The 14,491-nt window shown below is 37.9% G+C and overlaps 1 protein-coding gene across 1 annotated transcript in view; it reads left to right on the forward strand.

Moving 5' to 3' along the window:
• MYO1H (myosin IH) overlaps positions 1–14,491 on the forward strand; it is a 606,720-nt gene that overhangs the window by 389,216 nt on the left and 203,013 nt on the right. Inside the window, exons 20-21 of the mRNA XM_085633501.1 lie at positions 8,706–8,823; positions 12,811–12,924. Of these exons, the coding sequence (XP_085489627.1) occupies positions 8,706–8,823; positions 12,811–12,924 (232 nt within the window). The remainder of the gene's footprint in view (positions 1–8,705; positions 8,824–12,810; positions 12,925–14,491) is intronic.

Below are 14,491 nucleotides of genomic sequence, written 5' to 3' on the forward strand. Positions count from 1 at the left end.
CGTGGCCTCCTAAAACCTCTTAGCAATCCCACTGTGTGGAACTTACTGGAGGTAAGGACATCCTTGGGGTCCAACTACCCCTCATATTACCTCCAGTAAGTCCCACACAGCAGGATTGCTTAGTTCTGATACCAGGCCATGCCCCCTTTGTCCACCACTATGTAAACGTGCCTCCTGGTGTGCTCTTGCTTGGGGGCTGAAGTACCCTTCACTGCTGGGGGTCCTCAGGGGCCAGCTAGCCTACCTGTTACCTCCAGTAAGCCCCACACAGTGGGATTGCTGATAGGTGGTCGCAGGCCACGCCACCTTTCTCCACCACTCTCCGCAAGCGCAAATCCCGCCAAATTATTATTTTTTAATGCTTTATTTGGCCCTGGGGGTCCCTGTGGGACCCCCTGAGTAGGACTAGGGGGTCAGGGTGTTTCTACCCTGTCCCTTTTCTTGTCTGTAATCCTTTTTTTACCTTTTTTCTTGTGACTCGGTTGAACCGAGTCACAAAATGGCTGCCAACACTTCCTGGTTGGAACTTTTGGCAGCCAATCAGATTGCAGTCTCGAGATCGGGAGGGTTTGCAGATCCTCCACGGAGATATTTTTATATCTGAGAAAAGTTTAAATTTCTCAGGAACTACTGAACGGATTTACACCATTTAGCAAAAAGAGAGCTTTCTGAACCAAGAGATACCTTTTTGTCAAATTTGGTGTAATTCCGTTCAGCAGTTCAGGCTGTAGCCGTGTCTAAAGTTTCCTATGGAAATTAACATGGAGAAAATGCGTTTTGGGACCACCCCCTTGCCGAATCACCCCGAAACCTCTAACACAGAAGCTGACCTGACCGCCCCATTAGTTTAGAACATTTCTCTAAGATTTGTCAAACGGTGCAAAAGATATTGACAAAAGAAAAAACACTTTTTTTAATAGCAACATGGTCCTAATTATAACTACCTACTGGCAACCGCCAGTATACATTTTTATATATATATATATATATATATATATATATATATATATATATATATATATATATATATATATATATATATATCGGTATCCGCAAAATCCTCAGCTTAACCTCGCCACACACGGACCACAAAGTAGGTGCAAGTTTTAAATATTTATTTTCTTGATGCCACCATTACGCGTTTCAACTCCTTACGAGTCTTGATCACATGGTAATGTTGTGGTCATCATTTACATATTTAAAGTGACAAAGTGCTCTGTGATAGGTGTGAATTTGCACATGGTCATGGACATAAAGAAAATACATACTTTTAAATGTTTTTGACATTTTGTGATTGCTTCAATGCATTATACCCCTTATAAAAAACCTTGATACTGTTTGTTAATAAATATATGACTTGAATTTACCCACATTTTCATTTCGATACAATTTAATTCCATATTCGAATTAGCAACTTGAAAAAAAGACTTTTTCTAATATAGGATCTCCTGGACATGTTTTTCTAGCTTATTCGGTTCCCTTTGTCCTCGGCATATAAAAATTGATTACTGCCGTTACTGAATTGTATATGTTGTCAACTTAATAATTGCATAAATGCAGATAATCAATTGAATATATTATCAGATTAATAATTGCATAAATGCAAATAATCAATTGTAAACAAAATACGATTCCTATTGGATCTATGTGCAAAATACAATATTTGAATAAACCACAGTTTCCTCAAGGCTATTTACAATAGAAAAATATAGTTGATCTTATTATGAAATTGTGTACCTTATGGCCAGTTCTAATGTGCAAAATAGTGCCAAAATAAATAAAGTGCCAGTGCTAAAAACTAATGTTAAAACCAAAATCTTTTCTTATTTTTTCACATGTATGTGTCGTTATTTGTGTTGTCGATATCGTGACAATAATATTCGTTCAACTTGATTTGCCTTATATTGCTATCTTTTCTTCTTTACTTTTTTTACTTTCTCTTTTTTATCCCCCATTAGCTAATGCTTTTTCATCTAATTCAATGCTCTAATTTGTTTAGATTTTGGAGTAAATACAACAAGTATTTGGATCATTTTGCCTCTGTTAATTGTTGACTAGCATGACAGTACAATTTCATGTCGATTAGGTCACATGTTTCTCAAGCCTCAAATGTTAAATATATAAATATATAGATAAATACATATAAATATAAAAATATTTTAAAAACATGTAAAAAAACCTACATACTGTGCAAATGCTTAAAATTCATTATGTTTGAAATTCAGTTTGTAATATGCCAGCAGTTAGTATTACCAGTTTTATATATGGTTTCATATACAGGTGTACATGTCCTCCGTAATATTAAGCCCGCCTGGAGACTTGGAATCCATTTCAAGGATATACCTTGTCTCTAGCTTTCTCAGTTTAGCCTCTCTGTTGCCTCCCCGTCTGCTTGGGAACACTGAGTCGATTACGTAATATTTTAAATCTTGACTCTTAGAGTTATGGTATTCCCAGAAATGTCTTGCTACAGGGTACGTATTATCATGATTATTAATAGCCCTGATGTGTTGTAAAATTCATTTGTGGGCTTGCAGCTTAGTGCTGCCTACATATTGCAGTCCACATGGGCACATTAGGGCATATATGACATAATCTGTCTTGCAAGTGAGTAACTTACTGATCTTAATCTCATCCTGACTGAATGGTGTTGTATATGAGGTTTTGTTTATACCCAACTGACATATTTTGCATGTTTTACACCTGTAGAATCCTTTATGGGATTTAAGCCAGCTACAATTTTCAATACCTTCTGGATTTGTCATCATCAGTCTATCCACATTGATATAGCTCTTTTGTGAGTGATGGTTATTTTTTGCAAGAATGAATGTCCTATCACTGGGTCACTCAAAACTAGGGGCCAATTACGCGTGATTATATTGCGTAATTCCCTGTGTTGTTTACTATATTCCATGATAATTCAAAATACATCAGGTTTAGTCATATTTTCTGAGATTTGATTTGCCTGTAGACTTTGATGTTTGCTCACACTTGTCTCAGGTTTAGGTTTAATCAGATCTAATCTCTCTGGGATCATGGATTTAGTTATTGCCCCTTCAATTGTTTTGAGTGAGTAACCCCTTGCTAGGAATCTGATTTTGGATTCTTCCTGAGCCTTTTTTAGGGATATTTCATTACTGTTCACCCTCATCAGTCTCAGCATTTCCCCATAGGGAATGCTGTTTATGAGATGTCTCGAGTGAGCACTGGTACTGTGTAGGGTTGAATTTCCAGCTGTTTCTTTACGGAATAACTTTGTCTCAATTTTATTGTTCTCAATGTATACCTTTGTGTCCAAAGAATTCACAGTTGTATTACTAATGGTGGTTGTGAATTGCAAAGTCAGTGAATTTATATTGATAGATTTTATAAATTCCTGTGCGTTATGTTCAGTGCCTTTCCAGACTACGAAAAGATCATCTATAAAGCGTAGCCAAATGGCTATGTTGTTTTTAATATATATATATATATACCAAACAGCTTCTCATAATTTCAAGGAAAGGCACGTACACTGCTGTTGTTGGTGAAATTCAGTTCAGCAGCAAGAACTGCCCGACATGTTTAGGCAAAGCACCGCCTCTATCACAAGCCAAAAGTAGCAGTACATCCAATCATTTTTAAAGTGAAGACAAAGCAGTGAAAAATAAATGAGGACACAGATACTTAAGAATACACAACTATTACATCGAAATGGGAGCCATCTTTGAAAGATGTAAGGCAATTCTCCAAGCACTTATCAGACTGTTATAATGGTTTACATCAGAGAGTCTTTCATCTCCAAAATTGAATAATAAACATTGTTACAGGGTTTGCTTACACTCTTGTAAAACATACCTAGTGTAGGTAACCAGTACTTAAAATGACAATGCAGATCATGAAAGTGTGATATAAGTTCACCTTGTACAGGGTACTGATGTCACATGATGTAATCCATCTTGAAACTTTTTTTTTTTAAATAGTGAATTTCAGAATAAACAATGCCTCTCTAGTAATTCTACTCTAACCATTAACACATATTATTGTGCACATAATCTGGGCTTTCATAGGTCATCTTGCCAGAAAGAAATTGCTGGCAACGTAAGGCACGTTCGCATACAGTCCTTAACTTATAAAAGAATTCAACATTAATAATTATGCCCCTGTGGGCAGTGAATCACAAAGATAATTCATTTCATGCCCTAATAATTATCACAGAGATCTTAGCTCAAGTATCAACTTTCTCGTCCAGAAAGCATTCATAGTACACCTGTGTAAAAAGCATACAAGTACAAAGTTAAAATGCAGTGACTACCAATTTCATACTGGAAGAGAAAAAACAAATCAAAACATACAATCATTGTAATCAAAAGTAACACTAAGGAATCCCAACATGATAGAAGTTACCCTAGATGAGCTTCTAACTCATCATCAAAGTTCAATTCAGTTGGGGCCAGTGTGTTAATATACCAGGTTCCACAGTTCCAATTTGTAGTATGTGAGTAGTACTACTTTAGCACTACTTTATGTACAGTAAAATGAAGTGTGTTACTAGGCCACTCACTGGTTAAAGGCTAAGCACATTGCACAATAAAAATGTCCCAATCTGGTTCACAAAGGAATTCATGGATGTATTATCATCTCCCAACTATCTCTCTCAATTGGCTTAATGTGATGTTCCCGCTAATTCTCTAGGGTTGACCGGGAAACGTATTTCTCTTCATTGTCCTTTCCTTCCAACTACTTGAGCCCCTTCTCTGGATCTCTTCCCTAAGATATATATAAAAGACAGTATCTCCTTTATAGAATATAAACTAATTCTAAAAAACTCCCCTTCTCTCTACTGAAAGTAATCCCCTGGCTTCTAAGATTAATTATTAGCTCATTTGCTTAAGTATAATTTTTCAGCTGTGTAACTTTCATAGATTGACATACTTGAGTCTTTTCCCACTGTCATGCTTTGAGTACTAAGGTGATATTTCCATGTCAGTGCCAAGAAATTGCATTAGAAAACAGCTTTAAATAATGCCACTTTAGCAGCACAATCCCCTCATTTAAAACAAAATCAACAAATGAGGTGAGAATGCTATGATCTCTACTGCCCCAGAAGCCACAAAACTTCCGATTTCTACCACAAGTTTTGTGGGAGAGAGTTCCTGTCAGAGCTCTGCTCTGAGATCTTACTTTTCTTAAATGTTCTCACTATTTCCCATAAATTCTAAACTATCAGGAATTAAGTCAACCTGTGCCTCTGGCGAAGACATTGAAAGTATTTTTGCAAGGATATGCCTGAATCACCGAAGAAAAACCTTTTTGAGGCACATGACTCCTGTGGAAAGATAAGGCTGTTTACAGACAATCCACATGCTGACTGCATTTATTGTCTTTTCCTACAAAATAAACCCAAGTATTATAAAATGTGTTGACGCTTTTTTGGGAAATTCTCGAAGTGATAGAGATGGCTGACTTCTCAGATGACAGCAGAAGATAGAAGCCAGCGACCTGGTCTCTTCTGACCATTCTTAGGCTATTCTTCCTGAAACTCCTCTTTCAGACATCTACAGAGCTGCAATTTGGAAAGGCTTTCACAAATGTACAACATTTTACTGCTTCAATGCATACTGTTTCTGAGAGTCAGCCCTCAGTACAACGATTTTAGGTTCTCTTCCATTAAGGTGGGCCTCTTCTCGAATATGTATAATCCATTTAATGATGCCATATAATGCTATGTGTGTAATCTGATTATAAATTAAATACTGCTTACAATTCTCATTTAAGCATGCAGACTAATAAATGATCAACTGCTGGTATCACAAATTCACAAGCGACCTTCCCTCCTCTCTAATCAGAAGCTTTTGTTATCTATGTCCATTCACGCTTGTCTACAGAAATCCGAAGTATGGTGGCCTCTATAGGGAATACATTCTCACCTACGTGGATGAAGTTTGGTTTTTTTTCTGAAAAGGTAGCTTTGCTATTAAAGTGGTATTTGTTTAAGTTAATTTCTAATGCAATTTCTTGGCTTTGCTATGAATTATCACTGTAGGACTCTTAGCTCTACAACAGGGAATGCTTCAAGCATGACTTTATGAAAGATATCAAGGCTGGAGAACTTTTGTTACAGGTAATACATTCATTCTTGTGTCAATGCAAATTGTATTTTGTGAACATCACTGCCATTCTGTGAATTTGAACAAAATCTTCAATGTAGTTATGTTTTTTTATAATTGTGTATCCATTCATATTAATGCCATTAGTAATTCATCTTTATATTTCTTCACCCATCTGTAATATTCATAGGCACATTTTGATGTAATTATATTGCATATTAGTAGGATAAAGTCTAAATGATATTTGGAAGAAGGAAATGGAGGATTAGTAACAGAATGCTAGAAGACGGAAAACTGGATTTAGTTACAGCTATGATTGCATTGGGATTCGATTTGCTCCCATGTTGAGTCAAGCACAGCGTTCTTATGTGGGCAGGCTGGGTGTGTGGATGTAGTAAAGAGTATCACTTGTTGATGGGTATGACAGAGTGCTGACTGCTCATTTCTTCGCCCTTCCAGAAGCAAATGAGTTGCATCTGTTTGAGGCTTTGTTGCAATATATGTTTTACACAACTTGAAGCTAAAATTTATATTTTTATTTTGATTATTTTTAAAATAAATTAAAGTATATAAAATTGTCTGAAATTTTCTTTTTAGATATTCAAAAATACTTTTCAATTCAATTTCATGTTTTCCTCATTCGTTTTATGCCATGCCTCCATTGGTTACTGTTAGAGTGTGTTGCAATATCACTGATTGGCCATGTGTGGTGCTTGACTTACTCCAAGGCATGGCTGAAGGCGATTTGAGTCTATTCTTCAGCAGTACTAGTGAAGTAGATGCAGTTGTAACTTTTGTAAGTAGCAATTGTCTTACTCTTTTGTGGGTATGTTTTGGTATTTGTTCGTCCCTTCTTAACCTCTCGTTTAGTTTCACTTAACCCCACCCATTTAGTAGAAGTACTCTTAATTTTCCACCAAATTCTCCTGTCCCTCCCACATTTACTACAGAAACGTATACATCCATGTGCAGAGATCACCACACTCATGGTGGAGATCTCTGCACATAAGACAGGTGAAGGTAGAGATCTCTAGCTGCAAACTTGTGGATAGCATTTGTGATTACGTAAAGTAGTACTTTTGAAGTACTATTTCCCTACTCAACAAAATATTTTGTGAATTGGCCCCATAGTGTGAGCTTGTCTTTGAAGTTCCCAGCTAAGTTGAATTCCTTCACCCAGGTGTGTGGTAGGGAATCAAGTCTATTTTGAGTAGACAGTCCACTGCGGGTGAACAAATGCACCTCATTTGCATGTCACAGTATTAGTATTCATTCTTGTGACAAATAAACAGATATATTCAGTCTCAGTCACACTACTGTATGGCCATTATGATAGCTGTTCAGTTTACCCTGTGCCATAATTTGACCACACCACAGAGGGTGCAAAGGTGAAAACCCACATTCTTTGACCTCATTGATATTTCAGTGAGTAATAGCATGCAACAGGTGTACATTTTAAATCACTCTTTATTGGAAACCTCAGTTTGTAGCATATTGGTGTAAAGGTTTGGATAGCAAACACACAGCAAGTAAAAAATAGTAAAGATAATGACATGTTTTTAAAATAATTAGTACACTGTTAAAGAGAGGTTAAATAGCAGTCCCCAGGAGTCATGAGTAGTTCTTTGGGTCTAACTGCAGTTGCTACCCCTACCTAACTGTTGCACTCTTGGCCATTGTTGCCTACAAAAACAAATTAGTCTATTGTTATCATGAATGATTGTCTAGTAGAAATCCCAGTTATACTGTAAAATGGTGATGGTAATCACAATGCAGACATGACATGCTATCGTAATGTAGACACATTGCACACATTTGCTTCTGCAAGGGAGAAGGGAATGAACAGTCAGTACTCTTCTTTGTTGGATGCTTTATAATGTCAAAATGGTTTGATATGAACTTTTACTGTAGCAGTAAGGTTATTTATGTTGCTGTATCAATGAAGAAAGTAGCTTTTGATGGTACCCACCTTAATCCATTTGTAATAGCCTCCATTTTGTAATAGAAAGTGTCAGTCATTTTGTAACTCTGCCCAGTCGGTGGTATTTGGGACCTTATTTAGAGTTTGTCAAGTTGATACTCCATCAAATGTGACAGATATCCTGTACATTATATTACAAGTGGCATAGGCTATTGAGTACTTGTAATACAGTAGACGGGTCATCTGCTACGTTTGTGATGGAGTATCCCACCTGCAAAACTGTAAATAAGGTCCTTAGGTGAAAATGACAGGTGGAAGTGACCTGCTATCACATAGCTGAAATAACCACATTCTTAATCTTTACCTTGGTTGCTGTGCTCTGTTATGCTGTAATTTAGTAAAAGTGGTGTACGTGCCCCTTCATATTTTAGTTTGATTTTGTTGTTGTTTCTATGCATCACAATATATTGTTATAATGTATCAAAAGTTATTTCCCTTTATCTATACTCAAACACTATATATTGTTGTGCCTGTTTGAAAATAAGTGGTTACAGATGTCAGGTGTAACTTAGGCAGTCAGAAGATTCTAGTTGACTTTCCTGTCTGTGAAATGGTGAAGTTAAGAACTGTGACTAGATGCTTCACTTCAACCAAGGACTTGTTGTCAATCACTTTGTTTGCTTGACTACTGACTCTAGGTAAATTTGATGATATTCTGGTTCGACACCAGGTGAAGTATCTAGGACTCATGGAACATTTGCGTGTGAGGCGAGCTGGATTTGCCTATCGTCGAAAGTATGAACTGTTCTTACAGAGGTAAGCTCTTGAGTTACAAACGTTTATGATGGGTTTTACAAGAGATGGGGGAGTTTGAGCTGGTCTTATAGACATGCACACTGTTTCAATGTGAGTGCAGGAATGTATGTCAGCCGAAGGGAACATTTAGTGTGATTGTCCTAAAAGGTTGGATTAGTAGCCCAATCAATATTTGGCACATGGTCCCAATTTGCATTTCTGTTGCTGCCTATTGCCATGAAATACGTATGATGTTCAGCTTCAACAGTGCTTAAATGAACAAGATGTTTCTGATGTCTACACTAAGATTTGCAGCCTGATCATGCTCAAACAGACCTGTTTTCTGGTGGAAGGCTTACAATAGGTTAAATATGGTCTTAAAATAGACTGTGTTGTGTCATTTAAAAACAAATAAATAAATACGTTATTTTTTCTTTCTTTTTCAAGTTCTGACAAGGTTGATGTGTATTGGTTTGTATTGCACCCTCATAAACTTTAAATACTAGGACTCCCTGGCAAATAATACTTTCAGTATAACTGTTAATTGGCAAATCAAACACCTTGAGTTTAACACAAACCCATCCAGATGGAAAATGAATTCTAACATGTCCACTTCTACAAGTTTTCAATTCATTGTTATACAAAGTAAAATAGTCCAATTTAGAAGAACATAATTTTCAATGACAATTGTTACTGTATATGAAGATGTGTATTTAGCTTTCATAACTTTACACTCATGTATGTGTAACCAGCTATGAACGTTGGAAGATACGTCAATTGTATTATCTTAAGTTGCAGTTAACTTCAAATTGTTCAAAAATATTCCATCCCAATGAAGACAGATTCTGTTCATTTGAGTCTCTGAAAATATTTATGTGAGACCAACTTTGTCAGGCGTAGACGTAGGTTGAGGTCCAGGCTAGGCATGTGTAGAGTATGGTTATTGGTAAAGTTGGCATTTCCATGACTAAAGGCGGAAATTGGAAATGCATCCATAATGTGTGGGTACCATACATGTTGAGGGCACTGTACTTACCTCAAAGTTTGGGATGTCAATCACTGAGCCAAAGCCATCTAAAATGGTGACAGATCAACCACTCTAGATTGGGCAGCTGATCTGCAACCTGGTTTATTGGAATTGACTCCACACATTAGGGGATAAAGTTGTGAACCCAGCCATTTAACTTTAGAGGTTTCACCAGATGGCAATGTCCAGCTGATAAGGAATTATGTAAAGTAATCCCTTTCTGGCTAGGCAGGTGGGGAATGCATTGAGTAAACAGTTTCCCTGCCTAGTTATTTCCACCCGACTTCCCACAGGAGCATCAGATGGAAATATTGGTGTCCAGTGGAAATGGGTTGTATCGTCATGTAAAGGTTGCTTCTAGTGGAAAGAATCCCCTTTGGCCCACTTGCCAAATGTAAATGTGGCTCAGCAGTACCTTTCCATGCAATTGTGGGCTCTTTGAGAGATCCATCAGTGCAGTTCCCCCATACTCACTGCTGAAAGCGAAACCAGCTGTTCCACTGTTAAGGTGTGAACTCTATGTCTACCAGTTTTGTAATGTTGAATGGACATACATAAGGCTAGGAATGCATTGCCATGAGTTACTTCCCCAAGCTAATGTTGCCATACCCATTGTGTGGTGCTCTTTGCAGGCAGGACTTTAACCAAGAGAAGTATCATCCTTTGATTTCTAATGGAGTGTCCAATTATATAATTAGGGTTTTAATATTTTCTTCAAGACTATCTACCACTGCACAACACGCATAACCTATTAAATATACTTCAAGTGTCAGTATTTTTGTCTTGCATTTAATTAGAAACCACTGGGGCACATTGTAGCCAAGCTTGGTTATTTTGAGATAGCCATCATGCATGCACTCACCAAGTCACATGCACGATGCCTTCTCCCAACCAGTCACCACAACTCTACGCATAGAGGAGCGCTACTAAGTAAGACATGCATGACATACCTGTGTACAAATGAAAATGTGACAATGTAGTTGTACTAGGTACTTCTTTCCTTCACAGGTACTCGCTGCATAGGATCTGTAACAAGATCCCACCACACTCACAGCACACTTTAGGGTGTGTGCTGATATTCACACCACAGTGGCCACTTTTCTTTGGGCACGCACTTTCAGCTGGTTTTGACAAAATCCTCATGAACACATCTGAAGGCTGAAACTTGTAGACCTGTAATTTTTAAAGGGATACAGAGGTTCATTTTAAAACCTCATGTGTATCTCGACGATGTTTTTACCCATATCCTAGGACCCTTCAATTAAAACTTTTATAAGGGTACTTCCTAGAGATATTTTTAACACATAATTTCACTTCACATAGCACTTTGCACTTTTCACATGACAACCCGCTCCGCTGTAGTTCAGGCGTTGAAGCACAGCTGGATTGCACTTGGTAATACAGCTGGGCCCCGATGATAAAGCATGCCACCACTAGGTAGGTGGGTGAGGGGTTTCCTTAAACAACGATCTGTTGTTAGCGCTCCTTTTTCGAAAGTACAGGTCAAAAACTACGACCTTAATACCTACTAAAGGACTTGTCCACTTTGTTTATTCGAATACTACCCAGGGAAAAGGACAAGTAGCCTTTCTATTTTTCCTTACTCTCTAGTTCTGTTGTCTTTCAACATTCAGCCTGATTACCAGACCATCCTAAAAGTAGTTAGGACAACCTCTAGAAAAACATGTTCCTCAAAATGGAAAAGATCTTTCTTTTGGGCAACAGATCATAATCTAGACCCCTTGTACATGTCACCCACGTGATATTGTGATATATTTATTGCATCTTCTGTTGTCTGCCCTGGAGTATGCATCAATTCGTGCTCATTGGCTGCTATTTGAGGGAATCTGAAGACTCCATCAACTCTATTTCTTCTCTCTACATGAGTCATCTAGGCGTTTATGGGAAGGCATGATTTGAGCTTTTCCTCCAGTAGCAACACAACCATTGATCTGGGAGATCAGTATTGTGCTAGGTGCTGTCATGAGAATTCTTTTTGAGCCCAGTTGCCAACCTTCCATTCAAATGTTGTCATGGAAAACAGCCACTCTGGTGGGAATTACATCAGCCAGGGGAAGTGGAGAAACCAAAACTTTATCCACTCAGCCTACATATCTGAAACTCGAAAAATCTAGAGTCACTCTTGCAACAAATCCCTACTTTATGTTTAAGGTTCCTTTATCCTTTCACCTAACTCAAAACAGAAACTCCGGTCTTCTTTTTCTCAGCCTGCCACCATGCTAAAAGGGACCTATTCTTTAACGTTGTCTAAAATTAGATACTGACAGAACTAAGCCATTCAGGGAATTGGATTAATTGTTTATTTCCTTTTACGATGTAAACAAAATACAGCTAATTGAGTGTCAGCATGCATAGTTTTCTGCCAACAAAATCTGAAAGACTTCTCAGGAGCAATGCCAGACGTCAGACCAGTAGACATGTGATGGGGACGGCTGCATTGTTTGCAGGAGTGATGATTTATGAGACGTGCAAGGCAGCGACATGGGAATCCATGCCCACCTTTCAGTACTGTTACTGCTTCAATATCCAGACTGCATAAGGAAATGGCATTATTATGCTTATGCATGTCATCTCTGTACTACTAAGGCAATCCTTATTGCAGCATGAGAACCTAATGTTGATTATGAGGCTTATAGTGAATATTTCCCTGACAAGCTGAGAAAATCAGAGCAGCTCAACCAATGCGGAAAGCTCAAGTTCTGTATCTCTCCAACTCATTGGTCAAAGTTCAGATTACACAATAGGGTGGATGGACTGCGCATAGTCTATGGCTGTTTCAATTTTATTAAATCATATGGAAATACTGCTGTATCAAAATTAACTAGTGAGGGTTCCAAGTCGAATGAAGGACAATATTAAAGCATGTGAATCTATACAATATACCAAAGCTAGAGAACTGTGGGTACTGGTAAATACATGTTCTTGCTTACTGTACTGTGTCTACTTATGTGTCCTTTTAGATACAAGGCTTTGTGTCCAGATACATGGCCCAACTGGCATGGCCCCCCAGAGGAGGGAGTGGAGAAACTTGTGAAGTATGCTGGCTACAAACCTGAAGACTACAAAATGGGAAGGTAAAGCCACATGAAAGAGTGTCAAAGGTCTTTAAGCCTATCTCATATCTTGACAATGCTGCTCAGCAAACTTCCTTCATCAGTCAAAAACGACAAAATATTAAATAGTAGCTGGAAGACACCTGAGAAATCATGTTTATCAAGGAGATGTTAACTGTAGTGCTTTAAAGTCATAAAGAAGCTAACAACACACTTAATAGATTTATTTCATGTGAAGGTTAACCATCATAAGACACAATATGATGAGCCATACACATACAGATTGCCCAAAAGAGATGTTTACATTTAGCAGTCTCTAACTGAAGCAGCACATGCCCAGTTCGATCTATTTATACTAATTCATCATCTAAGATACCAAACCGGATATACATTTTCAAGCTCTATTCCAGTTTCCTGAAGCATTATTTTAAGAGTTGATACAAAGAGATGAATCTCCATTTTAAAGGCAGAAAACAGTGTGTCAGGTCCACAGAGGAGTCCGATCTTCCCTCAGCATGATTGCAAAGGCAGCATGGACTCAAGAGTCTCCTGTGGCCATCTGATAGCTGACAGAAATATAGATACGTGCCAGTAGGTCAGAGAACCCCATGCAAAGGTTTCAGGGAATATACAATAAACTAAAACAAAGACTATAAAACAATATAGAGTAAATAACAAAGAAAGACACCTTGCACATTCAACTACTGAAAAAATAAAAGTAGAAATGACTCCCCTGACTCCCAGTCTCTTGCAACATTGTTACATCAAGCCTTTTATCCCTTCAATGGTTTTAGCCCTTGAATTTCCACTAAACCTACCTCATGGTTACTACAATATGACCATTGTCAGCAGCACTCATCGGTTTATGTGTGCAACCTGTGGGATGAAATAACAACAGTACACCAAATGTGGTTTACTCGAAGGAGGGAGGAATAGGCATTACTTTCATATACCTGGAGTTTTGAGGGCAGCTCAGGTGTTGCTCATCCATTTCTTTTGTTTGAACAATGAACTTGAGCAAAGAAAAGAAAAACAAGACATATTTGTGCAAGGGAGACATCTCAAACCAACAGTAACAGTTTACTTCACTGCTTATACACTGCTATGCTTGGCATGCATGCAGTACTGGAAAATATATACATATAGGTTAGTTCAGTTTGCATACACATGAAGTGTGGTAATATATATAGTACTGCTCACAACATCATTAGTGCAAGATACAAATGACTCTGTTTGTGTGTAACACAGAGCTCCTGTACTTATAGAGAAAAGGAAAATATCTGTGTGCAAACACAAGTAGAAACAGACCTAAGTGCACACAAAATTTAAGCACCCGCTCTGGGCTTCAAAGAAAACAAACTTAGTCACCACTAGAAATGAACCTTCTTGCACACAAACGATAGTACTAATACTCTGGGTCTCAACACCACTGTAGAGCCCCTTACCAAAACCTAGATGATTTAGCTCAGGTCCTGGTGTCAAGGTCTGGTGCCAAACGGAACCTAATGCTATAACGCAGGTATGCATTTCAGTTGAAGGAAGTCTGGATGTAGAGTATTGCAACCACCACCTTTTCTGGAACTGTTGT

The sequence above is a fragment of the Triturus cristatus genome, chromosome 11 (assembly GCF_964204655.1).
Source record: "Triturus cristatus chromosome 11, aTriCri1.1, whole genome shotgun sequence".
NCBI classification, from domain to species: domain Eukaryota; kingdom Metazoa; phylum Chordata; class Amphibia; order Caudata; family Salamandridae; genus Triturus; species Triturus cristatus.